The 24,410-nt window shown below is 48.2% G+C and overlaps 2 protein-coding genes across 8 annotated transcripts in view; one reads left to right on the top strand and one right to left on the bottom strand.

The window, feature by feature from the left end:
- FBXO48 (F-box protein 48) lies at positions 1 to 4,307 on the bottom strand. 4 transcript variants are annotated; one of them, XM_077317902.1, is made up of 3 exons: positions 4,173 to 4,307; positions 1,236 to 1,572; positions 1 to 429 (listed from the first exon to the last, which is right to left on the bottom strand). In XM_077317902.1, exons 2-3 carry the CDS (start codon positions 1,551 to 1,553, stop codon positions 268 to 270), a joined length of 480 nt encoding a protein of 159 aa, XP_077174017.1. In that variant the 5' UTR covers positions 1,554 to 1,572; positions 4,173 to 4,307; the 3' UTR covers positions 1 to 267. The 4 variants fall into 4 exon arrangements, with proteins under 4 accessions (XP_077174017.1, XP_077174036.1, XP_077174026.1 ...); XM_077317921.1 differs by lacking the exon at positions 4,173 to 4,307 and adding an exon at positions 3,861 to 4,036; XM_077317911.1 differs by lacking the exon at positions 4,173 to 4,307 and adding an exon at positions 3,490 to 3,682.
- The window catches only part of APLF (aprataxin and PNKP like factor), a 25,357-nt gene continuing 5,201 nt past the window's right edge, over positions 4,255 to 24,410 (top strand). For 2 of the 4 annotated variants that reach the window (XR_013227430.1, XM_077317868.1), the window contains exons 1-8: positions 4,420 to 4,560; positions 8,256 to 8,327; positions 10,369 to 10,535; positions 13,845 to 13,989; positions 16,531 to 16,627; positions 17,514 to 17,593; positions 20,582 to 20,955; positions 22,260 to 22,385. Coding sequence is in view for 3 of the 4 variants with exons in the window: in XM_077317868.1 (XP_077173983.1) it covers positions 4,435 to 4,560; positions 8,256 to 8,327; positions 10,369 to 10,535; positions 13,845 to 13,989; positions 16,531 to 16,627; positions 17,514 to 17,593; positions 20,582 to 20,955; positions 22,260 to 22,385 (1,187 nt within the window). In the remaining variant the exon portion in view is untranslated. The other 2 variants (XM_077317887.1, XM_077317879.1) reach the window with 2 other exon arrangements.

The raw sequence follows: 24,410 nt of genomic DNA on the forward strand, positions 1-24,410 counted from the left end.
CATTTTAAAATATTTGTCATTATTTCAAAGTGCATTTGGAGCAAGACCAAGAAGCAAGTTCCTTGAACAGCAAACTCAAAATATAAACCCATCATCCAAACCTTTCCAACAACGAATTGGGGAAAATCCACAGAGGTTCTAAATGTCAAAGATTCACAGAGCTGCAGTTTCCACCTGGCCCTGGATGGACATTAAATACCATTGGCCACTCAACCCCTGTATTAAGCAGTTTCACTATTTTTCTGGAGTTGTTTTGGATACGTTTCCTTATCGTTCCAGTTCTGCTTCTAGGATCTCCCCCCAGGTATCCATGTCCATGGGGTACATGCTCTTTTCTGGCAAGCTGCTGTGGGAACGTACGTTGCTATATGTTCCACTCAGCCACTCCTGCTTCACTTTGCTCTTCCAGTAGTTTCTCAGCAGTGTGACCTGATCAAAAAAATAAAATGGGGAGCAGGGGTGGGGGAACGAATAAGAAGGGGGAAACAGAATAAAGAGGGAGACAAAATGAAAAAGGCACTCAAATAAGAGGGACAGACATTTGCATCTTTTATTTCATTTATTTATTACTTCACTGTTCTGCTCAATGGGGAACTAAGCTGGTGTTCAACATTCTCCCCTTTGCCAACTGATATTTGTTCCATTGCAAACTTAAATGGACTTGCAAACTTAAATGGACTCCGGGGAATGATAGAGGACAGGAAGGCCTGGAGGATCATTGTCCATGGGGTCGCGATGGGTCAGGCATGACTTTGTACCTAACAACAACAATTTGTTCCATAAGGTTTTCAAGGCAGAAGGTGCTCAGGGGTGGCTTGCCCCTGCCTGCCTCTCCATAGTGACTCTGGACTTCCTCAGTAGCCAGAACCCAGGTGCCATCAGATGGTACACCAGTGGGGCCAGAACTCCAGACATCCTCCCACTGTTGCCCCCTAAGGACCCAGAATCCAAAGCATCACTGCCCCAGATATAAGAACCTAAGAGAAGGCATGCTGAATCAGGCCCATCCTCCAGCACTGTGTCACATAGTGGCAAAACCCCGGGAGCCACCAGCAGGGGCAGAACTCCAGAAACCCTCCCATTTCCAAGATTTGATGAGAGCCTGGGCCATCCAGGTGAGGGTTCAATAGAGCTACACCTTTCTAAACCCTTGGGAGTCCATTGCCTAGGAAAGGTGCTGTTCCACTTCAGACCACAGCGGTAGTCTTCCCATGCCCAGTCTGGTCTGAGCATACCTTCCATGAATATCTGTCATCTCTGTCTCTGTCGATCTCTCGCTGACAGACAACCCTTATGGTTAAGCAATGACGCTTCCACAAATGATCACAGGACTCCAGGGTGCAGTTCCAGCTGCGGCAAGTCATAGCAGCATTGCATAAGCTCTGAATATCCAGCTGGCTAAAAATCCTCAGGCAGATTTCGAGCGGGAGAAGCTGCACAAAATCCTTGGGGCTGGCTTTTTGTTTCTGCCTGGCCTGGACAGAGAACTTCTTGCAAGCAACAACGGGAGGCTTATTGTGTCGGGGAATTGTCTCTTTGGAGCCTTTCAGCATAGTTTAGATCTGGTTCTTTCTAGAAAAGCAAAATGGAGGTAGAAATAGTTATTTACTTAAAACATTTATTAGCGGTCTTTGATCCTCACAGAACTCAAGGCAGCTTACAACACCGATAAATACGTAAACTGCCTCAAGATGATTTGTTCAAGAGGGGATGGTATAAAAATATAAAAATAAAATACATTTAAAAGACAAAAAACACACTTAAAATCACAAGTCAAGGCTTCTAGCAAACTTAAGCAAATGTAGTCTGAAATAAAACCATCTTCAACTGCCTCCTTAAAATAGTGAGGGGACCAAGCATACTCCCTGGGGAAGTTGTTCCATAATCGTGGGGCTGACACCAAAAAGGCCCTCTCTAATGTGCCATCCAATTAATTTTTTTTTTTTGATTGGTAGGCAGATGGTCCATAAGATGCCCAAATCTTTGTAGGGCTTTAAACTGGAGTAAATAGAACAGAGATCAGTACTGCCAGTAATATCTGCTTAGAAACACTTGCTGATATTTTATGATACTAAAGATTGCTGGTTGAAGAAGTATTAACATTGCGTGGAGTAGTTGCTGATGTAAGTAAAGAATTATAAAATCAAAACACAACACCTTTTTGACCCTGGCCCCCACCTGGTGGAATGAGCTCCCGGAAGAGCTGCGGGCCCTACAGGGACTTTCTCAGTTTTGTAGGGCCTGCATAATGGTGCTCTTCTGTCAGACTTTTGGTTGGGGCCAGTGACCGACAAAATTTGATACCATTATATGGGTCCCTCATTAAAAAACTCACTCCCCCAACTGGAGAAGGGGAGGTAGAAACCAAGACCCACAGCTGGGGCAATTATGGATTAACTGTTTTAACTGTTTTTTAATAATAATGTGTTTATGGTTGTGAACTGCCCCGAGTTGGAAATCCTGAAATGGGTGGTATATAAATGTAATAATTTATTAAATTATTCCCCTGAGCCTCCGGGGAGGGCGGTATATAAGTATGATAAATAAACAAATAATAGATTTTATTATTTTATTTATTTCATCTATTTTATTTCACCTTCCTCCCTCTGGCAGTCTGAAGTGTTATCTCCATTTTATCGTCCCAACAACCGTGTAAGGCAAGTTTGGTTGAGAGGAGGGTTTGGTCCCTTGGCGCCCAAAACAGCCATTCGCTCCCGAAGCAGCCAGCGCCGTGGCATGGAGGGGTAGGGAGGCACAGGCACCTCCCCTCCCCTCCCTCCCTGTGCCGTTGGCTACTTCGGGTATGAATGGCTGCTTCAGACGCCAAAGCGCCCAACCCTAGAGTGTGTGACTGGCCCAAAGTCATCCAGCACTCTTGTGTGAAAGAGTGAGGAAGATCCTAATACAACACTCTGCTACCCCACATAGATGGACAGAGAGAGAAATGAATAGCAGCTTGGTGTAATGGTTAAAGGATTGGACTAAGATCTGGGAGAACTGGGTTGAGATCCTCACTCTGCAGTGGACACTTGCTTGGGCCTGGGAGACCAAGATTTAACAAAACATCTTGGGTTCAATAAATGTATCCACATTCAGAGAATAATAGGCGACTAGATAATTAGTTGCTGACAGCAGTTAGCTGCAACCTTGCCCTTCTGACCCCTGCCAGTTTGGTGTAGTGGTTAGGAGTGTGGACTTCTAATCTGGCATGCCGGATTCGATTCTGCACTCCCCCACATGCAACCAGCTGGGTGACCTTGGGCTCCCCACAGCACAGATAAAGCTGTTCTGACTGAGCAGTGATATCAGAGCTCTCTCAGCCTCACCCACCCCACAGGGTGTCTGTTGTGGGGAGAGGAATGGGAAGGTGACTGTAAGCCGCTTTGAGCCTCCTTCGGGTAGGGAAAGGCAGCATATAAGAACCAACTCTTCTTCTTCTTCCTCTCTGGGATCTGTTAATCATTTGCATAATGCTTTCTGTTAATTTACCCACACTCTTGCCTATAAGTTTGAACTGATTACGTCGTTCTATTTGAGTTGTTGTTCTACTTGTTAAGCCTCTTGTTAGTTTATTGCTGATAGATGTTAATTATGACCGTGTGATGCATTCAGTCTGTTCTATGTACTACCCCTGCATTCTTTTCTGTGAACCGCCCTGAGCCGCATGGGAAGGCGGCATAGAAACCTACCTAACCTAATACATAAATAAAGCTCATCCCTAGAATAAAGCTTGGTTGGTCGCCAAGGTGCCTGACCGGCCTCTAAATTTGTTCTGAATGAAGTCGAAGGAGGGCAAGCCAAAAGCAATGGAAAGCGACCGGCTCCCTTCCCTCAAGAAACCGCGGGAGGCCCTTCCTCACTGGCGTGGGCGCCCACACAACCCGTGTCTGGGGGGGAGGCGGTATTGTGAGAAACGCCTTGTGTTTTGGATGCGTGTTGCGCGCGAGGGGCTGCCCTTCACACGTGCGCGTCTCTCGCTCTTCAGCAGGGAGGTCCTTCGGCCGGCCCGCGTCCCTTCAGGTAGGGGGCGCTTGGATTAGCGGCGGCCAATGGGAGCCTCGGGATATCCCCGCCCCCGCACACGCCCCACCAGTGCCCACCGCCCCGCTCTGGGATTGGCCGGCCGAGCGTTCGGGTACGCCCCCTAGCCGCGCGAGGGGCCTGTCACTCACCGGAACGTTCCTCGGCCGTTAACAGCCCCCAACGTCCTTCCCTTCCGAAGGCGTCTGTTGACTTCTTTCCGAGGCCCGCCCCCCGGGCGTCCACGCGAAGCGTCGATAGGCCTTCTGGGGGCTGTAGTTTGGGAGGAGTCGCAGGCTGATTGGAGGGCGCTTTAAAAACGTGGGCCCCGCGCCCGGCCGGAACTTTGCTTCGCGGTCTAGCCGGGCGGGGGAAAGCGTCAGAGCGGCGGTACGTCGGTGTTTTCTGTCCCCCATGCGGACTCCGCGGGCGGGCGGGCCTGGGGCGATGTCAGGGTTTCAGGTGGCGCCGGTGGAGGGAGGGTGCCCCGTGGCGCTGCCGCCCGGCGAGACAGTCATCGGAAGAGGCCCCCTGCTGGGAGTAAGTGCCGGGCGGCTCCGAGGGCCTGGGGTGGGTGGAGGAAGACTCCGGGCGAGGGAGGGGAGAGGCGGAGGCCGCGAGGGCTTCGCTCACCCAGGCAGAAAAGCAGCAGAAGCTGGGGCCAGGAAAGGCTTCCTCGGCTGCCCGTAGGCTTCCCCGCCTCTACAGGGATCCTGGAAGGAGAGCTGCCAACGCTCTAATATAGATCCCTTCTAAGGACAGTATTTGCTGGCGTATAAGACTACTTTCCCCCCTGAAAAACATGCCTCCAAGTGGGGGGGGGGGTCGTCCTATAAACCGGGTGCACTTCAGTTGGGATAGACATAGCTGCCCATAGTGGCCCATAGTACTGTATTTTGAGTGGAAATGTTGGGGGGTCGTCTTATACGCCCAGTCGTCTTATTGGCCCATTATGCACTGCCGCCGAAACGGCGATTTCAGGTTACATGGAAAATGCGGAGGTGGAAGACCACCAGTTATGCACAGGGCGGGGCGTGACGGCGGCAAAACCCAGAGTAACCGATTATGTACGCGGCGATCCTGGCACCACTTCTGGTTGCGCCCCGGACACCCGGAAGCTGCGCTTTCTTCTGCGTTTCGTGAACGCTGCTTTTTTGGTGGCATGCACCGAAGCTGCGACTGGTCGCAGCCGGCACCGTGTGTTATCGGTGATTTTAGTCGCCGCCATTCCACCCTGAATGTGCGCTAAAACCCCCGTGCATAATGGGTCATACGCCAGCAAATACAGTACCTTTCAAGGTGGTAGTGTGGACCTTCTGTGCTGCTTCTCAAGGCTGACTTACCTCGGAGTTATTTGTAGGTATTTATTTTATTTATTTATTTAGATTTCTAAATAGATTTCTAGGGTATGGAAGTGTGTCTGATCACAGCCATCTTATGGAGACCCTAGCAAGGGGCTTTCAAAGCAACTGAGCGGCAGAGGTAGCTTGCTGTAGACTTCCTCCTTGATGGTGACCCTTCTGAGTACCAACCCTGCTTATTTTTTTGAGATACAATAAGATTGGGCTTTTTCCTGTTCCCCCTGAGTTTATATGGACTAGTCTCCTTCTGGAGTGGAGGACATCTGCAGAGTGGGTTTTGCCACCAGCTTGTCAGGGAGTCAGGAGCTAAAGAGAAAGCCCTTCCCCTCCCGTTCCAGTCCTGCACCATGGCAACCCTCTCTCTCCAGTTGTCCTCCCTTGTCGATAGGGAGACAGCGTAGCGTGAGCTCTACTAATCTTGTTCCTTGATTCCTTTAAATTCCTGGTTCCCAAACTCCTCCTTCCCCCATTCTTTCCTTCTCTAATTTTTCTCTACCACGGTGGTTCCATGGGTGTTGAGTAGTGTGTGTGTGTGTGTGTGTGTGTAAAAATAAAAGGGGCAGTTTTTTCCCATTGGAGTGCTGCTACCGCAGCCTTATCGGCCATTTGGTACCAGGAATTTTTTTTCTTCAGTCGTTCTCCATTAGTATGGAGACTCTTACTTTGTGGGATGCCTTCCTCTCGAAAGAGGATCTGGCAGCGGTTAGAGCCACTGCTGAGCGAGAGGCATTGGGCCTGGTGGACGACACCCTGTGTCGGGCCATCCCAACTGAGGTCAAGAAAGCCCCTAGTGAACTTTGGCAGCCTGAGCCGCCTGTGGAGTCTATTATTATTATTATTATTATTATTATTATTATTATTATTATTATTATTATTATTATTATTATTATTATTATTATTATTATTATTATTATTATATTTATACCCCGCCTCCCCCCGAAGTCTACACCAAGTCACAGTGGCCTCAGCCACCTGGGGGCTTCTACCCAATGGCTGGTCTAGCCTGGTGGCCATTTTATGGACTCTAATGCCATCTCAACCTTATCTGAGTGGGAAGGTCTGTTTTGGCCCTTAGCAAGGGCCAGACAGGGAAATGTTGGAATCACAACCCTGTGAAATTAATCACACTGGTTCTTTGGATCCGAATGTTTTAAGAGCTATTAGGCACTCTATGCAGGAAGAGCTTATTTCTCTGTGCCAACGAGGGGGAGGGGGAGCTCTGACAGGGATTATCCTCCTCTCCCTTGTTACTATGATAGACAAGACTTGAATGAGGATTTCCAGCAGGTAGTCCGCTTCATGACTTGATTCTTCCAGCCAAGGGCAGAAGACACTGACGCTCTGCACGCACAGTGGCCATACAGCCTTCTGTACGCTTTTCCACCTCTTCCTGTGCTACCCGAACTTCTGTGGAGGACCTCACACCTTTCCTTTTCAGTGATCCTCATAGCGCCTCATTGGCTGAGGCATCCCTGGTTTTCTACCATTCTTCAGTTGGCTGTAAGAGACCATCTGACTCTTCCACCAGTTCCTGATCTCTTGCAGAAGGGGCCGATCTGACATCCGAACCCATCCTGGTTGTGCTTGACCGCCTGGCTATTGGAAGGTGGTCCTCTAGAAAGGAGGGCTATTTCAAAGATGTCAACAGTACCATAATGGCCTCTTGTAGGAACTCCATGGTCAGGATATATATTACATTATTACAATATGCATTATAGTAGCTCCCTTCAGTTTTAAACTGCTGCTGAAAATACTGGAGATCCATAGAATCATAGAATAATAGAGTTGGAAGGGACCTCATAGGTCATCTAGACCTACCCCCTGCACTATGCAGGACACTCACATCCCAATCGCTCATCTACTGTAACCTGCCACCCCTTTGCCTTCACAGAATCAACCTCTCCGTCAGATAGCTATCTAGCCTCTGTTTAAAATTTTCCAAAGATGGAGAACCCACCACCCCCTGAGGAAGCCTGTTCCACTGAGAAACCGCTGAGATCCAGTGATGTAATATCAAAGCAGCTGCTAGCGGAAATAAAACACTATGGAAAGCCCCCTCCTACACTCACACAGACACAGTAGGAACACACAAGTGACAAAAAACCCCAAGAGGGCAGAAGAGTCCCTTACTTTGCCCCTCCGGGATGTATCCCTCCTTTTATCGTAATGTTTGGGTTTTATACCTTGTGTATACAGGTGGGTATGAGGGGGAGAGTTGGTTTGCCTTTGGCTTGTATAGTGTACCAAACCCTCATGTCTGGAGGCTTGAACGGAAGGGGAGCTGAGAAGGCCGCTTGACCTCTGAGCAGAAACACACTCAAACCGGTCTCAGTTCTGCCACAGAACTCCCTTTGTTTGGCTTCTCTGGTTAGGCAACGTGGCTTCTGAAATTGCTTATACAAACTCAATTGCCGCTCCCCCCAGGACTGCAGAATTGACCCTCTTCACTTGCCTGTTACATTGTTCTTAAAAATTTGGCACTTGAAATGCAGACATTTGCTACATGTAGTGGGCTTTCATGTCCTTGAGAGCAGCAACGCACCACATTTAAGAAGCAGTAGCATTCTGCAATGTATAGATATTTCAAGTCCTCAAACACTAGCTTGGTACTGTTCTAAGGAGCTCGAACACTTCATACAGAGTAGAGAGAGGTGTCAGATTGATATTTAGATTCTCCCCGCAGCTCAAGTTGAACCACTTAGTATAAATGGGGTGGGAGGGGTATCCCTGAAGAGTCACTTTCAGCCTGATGCTGGCAGAAACTGAGCAGAAATTTTTGGTACTAGATGTATGAGTTTATGTTCAGAAGATATCATTGATGTAAACTGTTCTATACAACACCTGTTCCCATACAATTACCTTTTGTCTTTCCAGATTACAGATAAACGTGTATCCAGGAAGCACGCTATTCTGAAAGTAATGGGTGACCAGCTTTGCATCAAACCAGTAATTATTTTTCTTTCTTTATGCATTTAAATATTGAAAACTTTCATTATGGTCAGGAGATATGGTTCTTATGATGAAAAACTTTGGTCCTGGCGTAATGCTAGGAAGGTCTTGGCATTCTCTGTGTTAGACTTGCTTTTCTGACGCCGCATAGACTTTCAGCTGTAAGAAATGAGTAATAAAACATAATAATAGAGCCTGCCCATATACATAGCTAGTAAATGTGTCAAAACAGTTATATCTAGGGCCTCCAACCCTTTTGGGGCTGTGGACACCTTTGGAATGCTGACACAGTGTGACAGGTGACGCCTCAAAATGGCTGACCCTGGAGGTGGAGCCAACCTCAAAACGTCAGAGAGCGAGGTTATGTATAATTCTAATAGTAACTCTTCAGTCGTTCAGGCAGAAGCTCTTGCTAGAAAACATCTTGTTTTTAAACTGCAAAGCCAATCAGAAGCCATGCTGGGTACTTTCAAAATACATCTGACAAGCACTAGAAAGGGTGTTGATGTATGCCATGGTGCTCATGGGATCTAGATTGGGAATCTCTGGTGGTTTTGGGTGTTTCTTTTCTTTTTCTTTTTTTACAATCAAGGAAAGCAGGATAGCAGTGGCTACCTCCCCCCCCCCATTTTTTTTACTGTGTATATTACTACAGATTAAAAGCCCATTTTATATAGGAATAAAATGGGCGCTAGATGGCTGGTTCCCCCCCCCCCCCCCGGCGACGTCGCAAAGCTAGTGGGTGGGGATGCCGTGGGGCGGCTGTGCAAGGCAGGGCACGGCGTGGAAGGGTGCACAGAAGCATTCCCGGCCCCCTCCCGAGTCCAGCAAGCTCCTGCGGGGCCGGGGTTGACGCGTGGTTGTACCTGGCGTGTCTGGAGAGCGTTGTGGCAGCGGGGACAGGGTAAGTAGGTCGTCCTGGTGTCCGGGCGGGGCCGCGGCATAGCGGCGGGGAGGCCCGTGCGGGCGCGGCGGGGGGGCATCGGTAGAGGGCTGGAGCTCTGGGCGGAGGCCTTCAGCGGCGGTGTGTGAGTGTGTCGGGCGATGGGCACGCCAGTGTGTCCGCGTCGAGGGCTGGGCTTGCCGGTGGCGGCGAAGGGCGCGGAGATGGTGGGGCGCGGTTCTGCGTCTCTCTGGTGGGGCTGGCGTGTGGCGAGGCGGCGGGGCCATGGTGGCGGCAGTCTTTCGTTGTTGAGGCCGCGGGGAGTCGTCATGGGAAGGGCGATGGTTTGTCGGCGGGAAAGGAGTCTTTGACGCGCCTGCCCTGCTCCTTTCCCGGCAGCGAACCATATGGGGACGGAGTGTGGGCACGGAGTCCAGGGCGGGCCAAGTGGCCAATAGGGAGGCACGCGTAGCACGCCTCCCAATTGGCCACTTGGCCCTTGAGTGGCTCTTGGAGAGGGCCAATCAGGAGCCTCTTCGCGGCTCTTGATTAGCCCTCTCCGAGTTTTTATCCCGGACAGGTCCCGCCCTAACTCTTCCCCAAAAGCCCTTACTCCTTTATTTAATCTGCTCTGCAGGAGCGGATTGAAGATAGTAGAATAAAAGAATCTGAAACAGCTCCGCGGGAGAGGTATAAATAAAACAGTAAGGGCCCTGGTGGAATACCCTGTCCAGGATGAGGAAGGGTAGCCATAGGCCCTTTCCCCCTGGAATGAATATTTTCTCAAGCGGCAGGACCTTGTCGTCATGGGTGACTTCAATTTTCCAGATGTGTGCTGGGAAACAAATTCTGCGAAGCGTCCTCAGTCATGCAAGTTTCTGACCTGCCTGTCTGACAATTTCATTTATCAAATGGTAGATGGATCAAGGGTCTGATTCAGTCTAGGGCAACTTCATGTGCTTTGTGACTTAAGTCAATGAGCAGGATTTATTAACTCAACATACCTTGATGCATAAGAATTAAGTGGAGTGTTCCCACAAAACTCTTTTGTGAAACTCTTCACTATTGCACTGTAGTAGAATCAGAATATTAAATAGTTTTCTGTAACCAGTAGTAACTAGTGTTTGCATCAGGAGTCCTACTCTTCATTTTCAGGTTCATGTAAACCCGTGTTTTTATCGGCCATCTGAACACAGCCAGTTTTTGCCACTGGACTCCGATGAATGGCACCACCTGAGCCCCGGTGACAACTTTTCCCTGTTAGTGGACAAATGTGTCTTCAGGGTAGTTTTCCCTCACACAGATATGGACGGCCTGAAAAGGTAATATTTAAATTCTGTATTGGAAGCAATTCTGCTGCTGACCTACCAGTGAGCTTTTGCTGTAAGGTAGATCAAATTCTGTTTCAGCTCAGTCAGTACATGGCCATAACCCTGACTGCCTCTAATTGCAGATAATACAGAGTCACCAACCTCCAGATGTCACCTGGAGATCTCCTGCTTGTTATAATTGTTCTCCAAGTGACCCAAGCAAGATCAGTTCCCCTGGATAAAATGGCTGCTTGGGGGGGGGGGTGTGCAGACTCTATGACATTATAGTCTTCTGTGGTCGTGCCCCTTCCCAAATTGTGCCCTTTCACATTTCTGTCCCCCACATCGGGAGTTTCCCAGCCCAGAGTTGGCAACTCTACATTCTTGTGTTTCTTGGAGTAGCAACTTATAGCAGGGGTACTCAAACTGCAGCCCTCCAGATGTCCATGGACTACAATTCCGGGCTCATGGGAATTGTAGTCCATGGACATCTGGAGGGCCGCAGTGACTACCCTTGACTTATAGGCTAGTTGAGTCAAATGTTCAAATGTCCTGCATGTAATTGGGAGAGTCATAGTATTGACCTAAGGATGATGATGCAATTATGGTGATTCCCTAATCCTTCAGTTGATCCTACGGGATTGAGAAATGTGTCCCCTTGTCACAAGCCACAAACAACACTCTTTGGATCAGGGCGGAGGAAATAGTAGGCATGAGAATAGCTGCTCCAGGCATTGGGAATGAAATTACACTGGGAGTCAAACTGCATTTTTATCCAGTATTGTGACAAATGGAAAATATAATTAAGTTCGAGTCCAGTGGCTCCTTTAAGACCTTGAATAAGACTTAGTTGGTCTTAAAAGTGCCTCTGGACTCAAACTTGGTTCTGCTGCTTCAGACCAACACGGCTGCCCACCAGACAATACCATTGTTAGCTTTATTATAGCCATAAAGATGCTTTCAGTGTATATTAAGCAACACCCTGCGTTGAATGAAAGCTGCATGGCTTTGTTTTCTAGCTCAAACAGGAGTGCAGTGCAATATAAATGAAAATATGGCTTTTGGTTTGTATTGCTTTCTGTCTCTATTCTTCCACTTCCCATTCCACTAAATTTCAAGACTGAACGGTGAACTGAATGTTGTTGGTAACACGTGTCCCATGCTGGGATGGCCCCTGTAGCTCAGAGAATGAGCTAGGATAGAGGAGATCCCTGGTTCAACATTGCCTCTGTGGGTCGTCTCATTAACTGAGCTTGGGTTTCTCTCTCTCTTTCTCTCTCTCTCTCTCTTGGATCTGATATGCAAGTTAAAAATGGGTTCAAAAATGGGTGATCTTGTGATGTTAATAAGGTATTCTTACGCTGCCTGGCTTCTTTCTCTAAAAATAATTGGCTTAGGGATGGATGACACAATACTTTGCAGTGACTGCCTTCCCCCATAGTCCCACAGCAACTGTGGGGCACCTCATTCAAGAAGTCTGGGGGGACTGATTTGGCCTGGGACTGCAGGGGCATGCCACAGTTCCCCTCAGCTGTGGGGAAGTGAGTCCCTAGGCCCAGCTTGTCAAATAACGAACTCTGTAGTTTCGTCCGTAGCATTTGAGAGAGAGAAGGTAAGAGACGCAAACTAATGATATGGTTTAGTGGGGTGCTGCAGCTTGAACCTTCATGGCTGTTTCACACTTTGACATGAAAGTGAAACTATTTCCAGAATGATTATGCATGCTGGCGGACATGCTGGGCTGCGACTGGTTTCTTGTGGTGGAGCAGCATGCTCCGCCAGTTCCTGTGTCCCCACAGGGGAACTTTTACCACGGTGGACCTTATCCACTCTGGATTATCTGCCATCAATGCAGCTGGGGTGGAAGGGTTCCGAGGGGGAAAGGGAGGGTTCTTTGCACAAAGGTGGGATGGCGTGCCAACACAGCCCCATCCTCCTGCAAAGAAAAAAATGCCCCATTTGACCCTGTGGCGCCACAAAGCTGACAAGCAATTTTTGTCCCTGTTGGGGCACCATAAGCAGGGGACGAGCCGGGCCTTCCAGGCCCAGCTCTTTCCTTTATGTATAGGCCCAGCCCTTGTGCTGAAACAGATCAGCGTTCCCTTGCTGCAGTGCATTGGAGGCCTTAAAGCAGACCACGTCTGGGAGGGAGCCGGGCCAGAGGCAACATCATGTGTATGTGGGGATTAGCCTCACTGCCACATGAGTGCCGGCCTGGCCTTTTCCCACCATGCGTTTTCGGTCCCACTGTGACAAAGGAGGAAGATCAGAGATACAGAGAACATCAGAGAACTGCCTTTGGGGAGGGCGGTATATAAATATATAATAAATAAATACATTAATATTGATGTGGCAGCTTAATCCTTTTGAATGTGTAATACAGGGGTCCCCAGTGTGCTGCCCATGGATGTTAGGGCACCCTCCAAGGTTATTTCTGGTGCTCAGAAAGGGGTGGGGCCAGCAAGGCTTTTGAACGGCTTCTGGAAATCTGATTGGCTGTGCAGATTAAAAGACGTACCATTAAGCAGAACTGCTGTCTGAAGTGTTGAAGGGCTGCAAAGAGACGTGTGTATAACTTTGTTCCCTGACATTTTGTGCCTGGCTCAGTCATCCACGGCAGTGGTCCCCAACCTTTTTATCACCGGGGACCACTCACCGGGGACCACACAACGCCTTTTACTGAGGCCCGGTGGGGGGGGGGTAGTTTACTCCTCTACTCTCAACCACTGCCCTAACGCTCTCTGATCGCTACGGTAATGTATAAACATCCCTTCAAAATAAGATACAGACACGCCACAACAATGAAGTGTGTTGTAAAGGGCTGGGGGGGATGAAGTAAAGGGCCGGGGGGGGGGGAGAAGGCGTCCTTCGGGGCCCACCTCCAATTAGTCGAAGGACCATATGTGGTCCACAGCCCACAGGTTGGGGATCGCTAATCTACGGGAGCCACCATTTTGTCATTGCATCCGCTGCTTGGTGTCAAAATTCCAGAAGTGCCCACATGCTCCGGAAGGTCGGGGACTCTCCTGATGTAGTAAATGTTCCATGGGCCGTAGGTGTTGAGTCACCTTGCTGTGTTTAGTTTGCTAAGCCAGACTGTTATGGCCTTTTCAGAGTGAGATGTTTTCAAGGGCCATTGCCGATAATGGGAGGAAATTAAGCATGCACTCAACTCTCTTGCTGGAATCAGCAGGTTGAATTAGATTAAAGGCAGGCTGGGTTGTGTTTCCCGTGTTCTGTAAGTGCTGCGTTGTAATTGGCTTTGGCTTAGTGTGGGCATCTTAGCTACTTCTTTCCACTAAGAGGTTTGTTCATGTGCAGTTGGAATGATGCAGAAGAGATGCCCAATCAGACATCTAAGATGCCCCCTGAGCGATCTACACTACAGCAGATCCCATCTTCTAACCATGGCAAGCTTCTGGAAGGACAGTCCGTACTGGAAAGAACCACTGAAACGCCCCAAAAGGTAACATCCAAACTCTAGATTCAAATGGGTAGCCGTGTTAGTCTGAAGTAGCACAATAGAATCCCCTTTCACACTGGTATGGAACAGATGGGGCAAGCAACATATGGTGATGTGATAGCCTTTGATCACTTTCACAGACAGTTTTATTTTTCCTATGTTTGTGTGAACAACAACTGAATTTCAAGGGGATTGATTGGCCGTATTGGCAAAGAATCGACATTGGCTGTATTTGGATGTGTGACACAGTTTACTAATGTAACAGAATTAATTTTTGCTATATATTCCCGCGGTCATGTAAGGAGTTCTTAGTCTGACAAAGAGTGCTTGCACTCGAAAGCTCACGCCCTGAATCAATCTTTGTTGGTCTTAAAGGTGCTACTGGATTCTATTATCCAAACTCTAGGTTACTTTGTGGAGTGTCTATCTTTAATGGCGGAGCCAAAGAATAGAAAAGGTTTTAAATTTTTCAGTTTCTTCATTGTCAGCCTTAAAGTTCTTTAATTCCCCATTCTCTCTTCTTGAACTTATGCCATGGTTTCTTGTTCTCAGATTAAGTCTTGGAAATCCTCAGGATTCTGCACTGCTAACTTTTGTGTATGGTTCAAAGACAATTTCTGGTCTGCAGTAAACAACAATTTATAGGGCTTTTCTGCACGCGATAAATATAGCAAAATGCTTACCTAACGTAGTCCTTATATTCCGGTTGCTCCACATGACGTCACCCACATCCAGTGTCTGGGCAGCAAACTGCTCACTACATCCCCCATTTTAAAGTGCGAGATGGGGAGTCGCATAAGATGGATTCACCAACCTATTTAGCTCTTGTTACCAGAGAGCAACCAGCAGAGGGAAGGTATGGAGGCTAAAACGCGCTAAAGGCACCTGCCTCATCCTGCCCTCACACCTGCCTTCCACTCTCTTGTTCCCAGGGATGGGAATTTCTTTTAAAAAATGGCTAACTTACTGGAGCAACGAATAGGCGGACAAGCAATGCCAGAAATAAAAGAAGATTGTTTTTCAAAATCGTAACACAAAGCATGCCTCTCGAAAATATTAGCGGGCATTGTGGGAGCTTTAAACTGTTGAAAAAGGGGATTGGTTGTCTGAATTGATTGACAGGCGGAAGAAAGTCGTGTATAAGGCCTGTTGCTCTCTTCTGCCATTTCCAGCAGCATATGTAAAGGGTGAGCTGAGTGAAAAGGCAGCAGACAAAGGTGTGACCGCAAAAAGATGAGGAGGGGCTGGGAAACGTGAAACAATTTAGCGCTTTGCCATTCAGCAGGCCTGATGTGCAGAAATACCCATAGTTTCACATGAAAATTGTTCTCTCTCTCTCCCCAGTTCTCTTGGAGGCCAAAGAGCAAACCACAGCCTGCGGATCAGGTCCTTTTGCCCCGGGGGCTAATGGGATTGACTTCTCAATGGGAAGCCAGTGGCAATGGGTTCAAAGAATTGTTCACATGATAACAGATCACAGTTTCATTATGCATGAATCACACCCCTGTGGGAACACCAGAGATTTTTCTCTGGTACAATGAGAAATAGATTCCCCCCCCCCTCGATTACCCATTTCATGCTGGTCAAATAATTAGTAAGTTTTGATTTGCTAATTTTCAGTTTAAACCAGGTTTTGTCATAAGCTTGAATTTCTGCTAGACCTTTGTGCAGAGCTGATGTATAGCAGAAGTCTGGTGGGAAGCGCCGCTGTTTAGGGTATGGTGCCACTGTTGAGTTTATAGCAGCAGGAAGGGGAAAGAAGATCTCGTCAGTACTTGGTGGGCTGTGAAAATCTGCCACTCAGGAGGTCATCCCTTCAGGCCTGAGTCTCCAGCATACAAACACAAGCCGGACCAGGACTACACACGCTTTTGGAATTAGTCTTTCTCTTGCTTAGGACAGGGGTAGTCAAACTGCGGCCCTTCAGATGTCCATGGACTACAATTCCCATGAGCCCCTGCCAGCAAACGCTGGCAGGGGCTCCTGGGAATTGTAGTCCATAGACATCTGGAGGGCTGCAGTTTGACTACCCCTGGCTTAGGACATTTGCCATCACTCCAATTATCCTGGGCGACAGAACTATGATTGATTAATTGTAGTCCATGGACATCTGGAGGGCAGCAGTTATCCCTGCACCATGGTCTCAGGCTGAGGTCTTTCCCATGCCTGGATTTTTTAAACTGGAGAATGCTGGGGATTGAACCTGGGGCCTTCTGCATGCCAAGCAGAAGCTCTACTATTGAGCTACAACTCCTCTATTGACAGAGGTGCATAAATAATTTGTGGCAACACAGCCTAATATGCACAGATCTCCAGTTGTATGGGATTCCCTCAGGGCGACTCGGGGGAGACCAGGGGAACATGTATGCAAAGATCTGTGTCTCGACTCCCAGATTTATCAATGCCTTGAATAAGTGTACTTGCTGGCTTAATAAATGTAACCTTTGCTTCAGTAAAAAGTGCATTTTGGCCTAAAGAAGATCCTTACATTCTGCATATTCTTGTGCTTAAGACAAAAAAAACTTCTATTAATTTGTCTTTTAGCTTTCTGCTTCAAGGAAAAGAGTACTCCCAGCATGGATGCTCCAAGGCGACCTCACCGTTCCGAGTTCATTGCTGTCGGTTCCTGGAAACAGTAAAGGTGCCGTATACTTCTTTCTGGACCCTTATTTAGGAGACTTTTGCCACTGTCTTCAGCGCGTATTTTCATGTTGTTAAAGCCGTTGCAAATTCTGCCTGCTGACTTCAGTTGGCTCGTTTTGCTGCGTTCCTATTCTCTTTGATTTATTTGGAAAGGTCATAAAGTCACCGTACAATGCAACTGTGGGAGGCATATGTTTGATGTAGCATGGAGCCAGCGTTGTTTGGTGATTACACTGAAAGACTGGTTTGAATACCCACCTTTCCTTGAAAGCTTGCTGGGTGACTCTGGGACACTCACAGCTCTCTCAGCCTCACCTAACACACTGGGTTGTTGTGAGAATGAGTCAGAGGTAAGGAGAAAGATGGAAGCTGCTTTGGGTACCCATCGGATAGAATGGGTCAGTGAGTAAATAAAAATGCATTTGTACATTCCTGTGTGCATATACCCAATAATGCTTTAGGATGCTTTGGGCTGATCCTGCGTTGAGCAGAGGGTTGGACTAGATGGCCTGTATGGCCCCTTCCAACTCTATGATTCTAGGATTCTATAATAAGATTCCAGCTGTACTCTTTAAAATTGACAGGTAAAGATCACACCCATTTTGGTCTTGTAGTGTTCTGTAGGTGCCACCCAGCAGTTCGGGTGTTTGATAAGGTTTCTGACCCACTGTTGATCAAGTCCAAAGGGTTTTTTTTAAATACTCTTACTGGTTATGTTTCCAGATGTGAGAAACAGGTTGCTCTAAAATCATATTCCTAATTTTACTTCATCTGCTCTCTCTCCCTCAAGATCTTACAAAATATACCGGAATGTATTTTCTTGCTGGGGTGCATTGTAATGATGCATTTTGGCAAAACAACCAATATTGGTGTCTTAATAATAGGAAATAATGAAGAAAGAAGAAAAAGCCCGGCGAAAAAGCAAAAGACTACCACAAGCAGTGATGCTGCCCTTTCATTACAGGTACTGTTGACGTTGTTGAATTAAAGGTAAAGGTATCCCCTGTGCAAGCACCGGGTCATGTCTGACCCTTGGGGTGACGCCCTCCAACGTTTTCATGGCAGACTCAATACGGGGTAGTTTGCCAGTGCCTTCCCCAGTCATTACCGTTTACCCCCCAGCAAGCTGGGTACTCAATTTTACCGACTTGGGAAGGATGGAAGGCTGAGTCAACCTTGAGCCGGCTGCTGGGATTGAACTCCCAGCCTCATGGGCAGAGCTTTCAGACAACATTTCTGCTGCCTTACCACTCTGCGCCACAAGAGGCTCTTAATTGCTTAATTTTGCCTGCAGTAGCCAAAAGGGCGAGAGTTCATCTGAACATACATGTGCTTTCTTGGAGTTGATGAATCCTCCACCTTCCGGTGCCATCCTGGGGAGAGATGACTGATATATGACATATATTGCTGATCACAGGGACACAATCAATAGAAATAAGGTGTTGTGCACACATTCCAACAATGGAGCAGGGGTCAGAGAAAGAATATTTTCATATACATTGCATATAAATTTTAAAATGCTCCTGCCATTCTTAGAAGAAACTTTGGCACTCGATCCATTCCAATAGGGCTTTAGTCCTGGCCATGGGGTGGAGGCGTGATGGATGGATGATCCGTTCTGCATTTAAGGATAGCTTGGGTCTCAGAAAGCATCCATAAAGAGGTTTCATGGACTTCATTATCAGTGTTTCTGAAGAAGGAGCTTGCTGTGGGCGGTTGCTTCTAAAGCATTTGGACCTCTCTGGCAGCAGTCGCTAATGGCTACAACAAACTTAGTTTAGTGGGTGGTTGGACACCAGCCACTGCAGAATAAAAGTTGTAATGGCTTTGTAACCCTTTTTTGTTGTTGTTGCTGAGTACAGTGTCATAGATGTGGCAGACTTGAAGGCCACCATTGTCCGTTGTGAACTGCTTAGGAACTTGGCAGTCACTGGAACATCAGAAGAGGACTGCTGGATCAGAGCAGTTGTCCATCTAGTCCAGCATCCTATTTCACGCAGTGGCCAACCAATTCCTCTGGAGGGCCAACAACAGCCTTTGCTGGATAAGAATGGCAGAAAAGCCCTGTTGGATTAGGCCAGTGGTCCAACTGGTCCAGCATCCTGTCTCTCGCAGTAGTCTACAACTCCCTCTGTAGGGCCAACAGGGCACAGAGGCCAAGGCCTTCCTCTGATGCTATCTCCTGGCTTTAGGATTCAGAGGCCATTGCATGTGGAGGTTCCCCTCAGTCACCATGGCTAGTAACCATTGAGAAACTTGTCCTATATTAATCTTGGACCAGTCATGTTCCTGGGAAATAAATGAATCACTAAGCATATCTGTAAGTCGGCTTCCAGGAGAAGCTGTGTGGTGAATTTTAGAAGAAGAAGAGTTGGTTCTTATATGCTGCTTTTCTCTACCCGAAGGAAGCTCAAAGCGGCTTACCTTCGCCTTCCCTTTCCTGTCCCCATAACAGACACCCTGTGAGGCACATGAGGCTGAGAGAGCCCTGATATTCCTGCTCGGTCAGAACAGCTTTATCAGTGCCATGGTGAGCCCAAGGTCACCCAGCTGGCTGCATGTCGGGGAGTGCAGAATTGAACCCAGCAAGCCAGATTAGAAGTCCGCACTCCTAACCACTACACCAAACTGGCTCTCTTAATGGTCTTCAACCAAGCTTTGGTCATCAGTTGCTGCTGGCCCAGCTCAGCATTTATAGTAAGATTGGCTACACTTCTGGGGACCTCCAGTAAAGATCTTAAGAAAGCAAAGTGTACAGACCCCAGTATGTTATTGAATGCCTCTATTGAGATCAGATTTCCATAGAACAATCTGGAGATAAATTTCTGATTGTATACTTTTTGAATGGCTTGGACATTTTTATTACCTTTCTGATAGAAAAACCATCAAAGGAGCCCTTTGATGCTATTGATTGTTTTCTTTCTGTGAGTAGCCCATTTGTTGTTATATGTCACAAATCTTCTGTGAGTGCTGCTGTGAAGTCCTTTCTCAATTTCCCACACGGCCAATTCCACGACTTGGGCATTTAACCAAAAGTTAGTTTATTGAACAAAAGACATACAGGCGATCACTTTGCCAAGATCACACATGGAACAGAAGAACTGACTGCGGCAAGGCACTGAGATTGGGCCGGGACTTAATAGACACAAGCTCAGGCTTCCCTCCCCCTCCCCTTTCCAGATATTCTTCCTTAGGATAGAGTAGAGCTCAGCACACTCTTGCACTCCAGATGTCCCTTGACTACGATTCCCAGGAGCCTGGGCTCCTTGCCATTGTCACCCATGGAGAACCACAGTCTGGGCAGGCTGAATATGAGGAACCCTCCTCAAAATGAAGCAGCTCTTCTCTTGAGGAAGGAGCTTATGTGAGAGAGGAAGGCTTCTTTGCAATCCCTCATCGACACTCATCTCACCAGGAACTCTTCAGCTTAATCTCTCACCTCTTACTTCTGTATGACTACATTAGCTCATGTTACCTCTTCAGTCGTCTTTCCCTATTCTTCACTGATGAAATTCGATTGCAAGCTCCTCAGGGATCAGTCCCTGTTGGTTTGTTGCTTCTCAAGTGGCACGTGGACTTCCCACTACATGTGAATCTGTGCCGTTGAATACAGTAGAACCACTTCATAACCACTTCACCTGAGAACGTAGCACCCGCCGTGTGATCTGCACTCCCTCCTTCCGCTCCTATATTAGATCTTTGAGGGGTTAGCGGGTCAGTGACCGCCATGGTTTTTTAAATTGTTTTAGGAGTCTGTACTCATGAATGTCCAGACGGGTTTTAATGGGGGTTTTAACAGACGTATCCTACCATGAGCCAGCTATGAGAGTGGCAGGCAATAAGTCGAATAAATTAAAAAATAAAAAATAAGGAAGAACTCAGTCTAAGAGGTCTTTGTTATGTGAGGAGTCGTGACCTAAAATCCATCTTAAGAATTTCACAATCTCCACAGGCTGTGCAGGGAGTCGCGACAGAATCTGCTGTGCCAAAAGTGGAAAACAATAATAGCAGAAGTGTATCTCTGATACCGAAAACGGTGGCGATGCAGAATGAATGCTCAGAGCCCAGTCAATCTGCATATCGGTCCACGGAGAGCGATCCAAGTAATATGAGGGGGATCGAAGAGGACAGGGGTGCATCTAAAGCGGAGAGCGAAGGAATGCCATCTCAGTCTCTAGTGCACCAGGATGAGAACAAAGTGTTGATACCAGATCAGACAACTGAAGCTGACAGTTCCGATTCAACTGGAAGCTCCAGTGTACCGCAGAGCTCGAATTTAACCAAGCACACAAGGATCCCTTGCCAGTATGGGAGAAACTGCTACAGGTAAGTCAAGTTGCAAAATGGCGGAAAGGCAAGTGGAGCAGAGGCTCAGGCAGTGATGACATCCCTTGGCAAAAGACTACCCCCCCCCAAGGGCCACAGTAAAATTATCAAGCATTGACCGGTCCTCGGTGATAAAAAGGTTTGGGTCCACTGTTGTCTGGGACAAGCTGGCCCGGCTTCACTTGAACTACGAGGGAACCAGGCTGCTGGTGATTTATAGCAGAAAAAGTGATGGAGCAGCTTTGAAACTTAGTGTGTGTGGGGAGGAGGGTCCGGGGGGGGGGGCGTTGACAGGAGCTGGATGGAGTCCTTCAAAATCGAGCACCATTGTTCTGCAGACTGCTGTCTGGTGACTGTGGGTTGAAAGCCTTTCAGTGACCAACCGTGGTTTACTGATGGTTTGAATATTCCTTCTTAAAAATAACTCAGCCTTTACAATATATTATTGCTCAGTCATTTCTACCTTCAGCGACATGCAAAGTAACCCCTAGAGCAGGGTTCATTAACCCCCGGTCTGTGGCCTGGTACCGGTCCACGAAGGCCACGGTACCAGGTCGCTGGCAGCCGCGCCTGCCACCCCCCGCCACAGCGAGAAGCTCAGGGAAGAGGCAGGCCCGGCACGCCGTCAACACAAACGCGCACACCCAGTTGCCACACATGCGCGTTATTGCCCCCTGGTGGCGAAAACGCGCATGCGTGGCAACTACGCATGCGTTTTTGCGCGCAGCTGCCGTGTGGCGTCCGGGCCATCGGCTCTCCCCTCACCCCAGAGGCAGTCCCTGACCAAAGAAAGGTTGGGGACCGCTACCCTAGAACAGTGGTCCCCAACCTTTCTGAGGTTGGGGACCGGCAGGGCATTGGGCTGCGCCCGCACATCGGGCCGCGCCCGCAGGCAGCGCCCCCGCATCAGGTTGCGCCCGCACATCGGGCTGCGCCCCCACATCGGGCTGCGCCCGCGAGCCGCACCCCTGCATCGGGCTGCGTCCGCACGGGCGCGGCCCGGCCCCGATTCCCTCTCCCCGCCCTCCCGCAGTAAGAAGCTTCCCAGGCCGCAAGCTTGCGGCCTGGGAAGTTTTTTACTGCAGGGGGGGGAGGGGCGGGGAGAGGGAGCCGCGGCCCGGCGCCATGGCCTTCACGGCCCGGCACCGGGCCGCGGGCCGCAGGTTGGGGACCACTGCCCTAGAAGAAGTCGTGAGTGAAATACCCTGCATTTAAAAATTAAAAAATCTACCCACAAAGATTCTCGCTCCTTATGTGAAACATCAACATAATTCTATGAATTAGTATGCTTGGTAATTTTGCAGGAAGAACCCTATACACTTCCAGCAGTTCTCTCACCCTGGGGATGCTGATTGCCACGACCCTGAGGTTGGAACTGCAGCCGTTAATGATCCACGACCTGAATGCCCCTATGGAACTACCTGTTACAGGTAAGAGTTACTAGCCAGAACAAAGAGTTTTGGTTTCTTGTCAGCGACTAGTTTCTTGTCTCATGACAGGGTAGGGCGGGTGGCTGCCTACCTGCCTTGTCGGCAGCCAGGTGCGAAATGGTGGCTGGCATCCGAAGGTGGGCTAGGTTTGGGTGGTGGGTGGGTCGGGAGGCGGGCTGACAGGCGGAGGGCCCAATCGTTAGCCCCCCCATCCCAGACCGAGCCCTCCCACATAGCCATTAGCCTTTTGATTATACCACTCTCACGGAGCGGTGTAAAGATGCACTCTTATCTAAAACCAATTATAAAACATAGCTGTATGATGAAGGGAAATCTGTTAGGTGTAGCCCCAACAAATACTGGTATGATATTTCTTTTTGGAGCACCACCTTCTAAGATACGTGATATCTAGGAACACCACTCTCAGCTACTATCTTACTCTGCACAGAGAGTGCATCTCATGTGTGTCAGAAAAAAACGTGACCATGCCTGGCAGCACAGTCCCTTTGGAATTCAGACATGATGTAGTAGGCACAGCCACAAAGTAGCTGCCACAAAATGGCTACCACGGGGAAGTGCAGCCAGCTACAACATGAATGTCCTCACTTACCTTGTGCTGTGACGGCAGCAAACATTTAAAAAATCTGTACAGCCAATCAAACTCTTGCTAGGGAAAAGTCCACCTCGCCCCACCCACATTCTAAAAATACTTGGTGGGTTCCAGAAAATGCATTGGTGGTATAGAGCCTAGAGACAGATCTTGGTACAAGTCCAGTGTCCTGTATTTATTGTTATAGATTAAGCATACAGGAATCTGAATTCTATTTGGCCAGTCTGCTGTTGATCTCCCCACTGAACAGTATTACATAGGAACCTCATTGGGCCTGACATCTCCACTTTAAGCGACCGTCTTTCAATTTGCTGGTCATTAATTAGACAACATTGTGGGGTGTTACTTAATAGGCTGCTGTGAGATTGTGGCGGATAACTATTCTAATGATGGAGAGGGAGGAACTATCAAGCTGAGATCTAGATGTAAGAGGACAAAAGGCACCATTATCTGAAGGCAGCAGATTATCTAAAATTGCATCAGGGTAAAAATGGTTGGAGATTCAGTCGTGTGTTTTGTGTTTGTGTTCAGTCTTGGAGGAGGAGAATAGCACGTTGCATTCTAGCCGTCTCCCACTTTGTAACTCCAGCTTGCAATACTGAATCCATATGTAAATGTTTTCTGGGACTGTAGGTACCAAGCTTAGCCTATCCCTCCCCCCAGAAAGGTGACCAAATTCCAAGGAAGATTATGATTTTTGTACCAGTAACCTTGGGCAAATGTGGGGCAGTTACAAGCTGAGAGCTTCTTCTCCTCCTAATTATTGAGTTCACTGTAAAACCCCTTTGCATTGGCCTGATGCAGCATGGCTTCTCTTACGTTCTTATGTCTGGAGTGGTGGTGCTCTATATTTGTGGTGCTGGCGGGGGGCTAGAATGGGAGGGTTTCTGGAGTTCTGGCCCCGCCGATGGACCTCCTGATGGCCCTTGGGTTTTGGCCATTGTGTGACACATAGTCTTGGACTGGATGGGCCACTGGCTTGAGGCAGCATGGCTTCTCTCTTATGTTCTTATATCTCCAGTCTGCCATGAAAGTTCACTGGCTGGTCACCCTTTTGCTACTCGCAAACTGTTGGTATGGCCTACCTACCAGGAGTGTTGTGAGGATAAAATGGAGGAGAGGAAAAGGGTGAAGCACTTTGGGAATCCAACTGAAGAGAAAGGTTGGACATAAATGAAGCAAAAAGAAATAGTACTTAAAATCCAATAACTATCACAAGATAAGTTTGCCCACTAGCTGGGTTGTTTAAGGAGCAGATGGTGTAGTGCAGGGGTAGTCAAACTGCGGCCCTCCAGATGTCCGTGGACTACAATTCCCAGGAGCCCGTGGCAGGGGCTCATGGGAATTGTAGTCCATGGACATCTGGAGGGCCGCAGTTTAACTACCCCTGGCTTAGGACATTTACCATCACTCCA

This window comes from Paroedura picta, chromosome 1, assembly GCF_049243985.1.
Source record: "Paroedura picta isolate Pp20150507F chromosome 1, Ppicta_v3.0, whole genome shotgun sequence".
NCBI lineage: Eukaryota > Metazoa > Chordata > Lepidosauria > Squamata > Gekkonidae > Paroedura > Paroedura picta.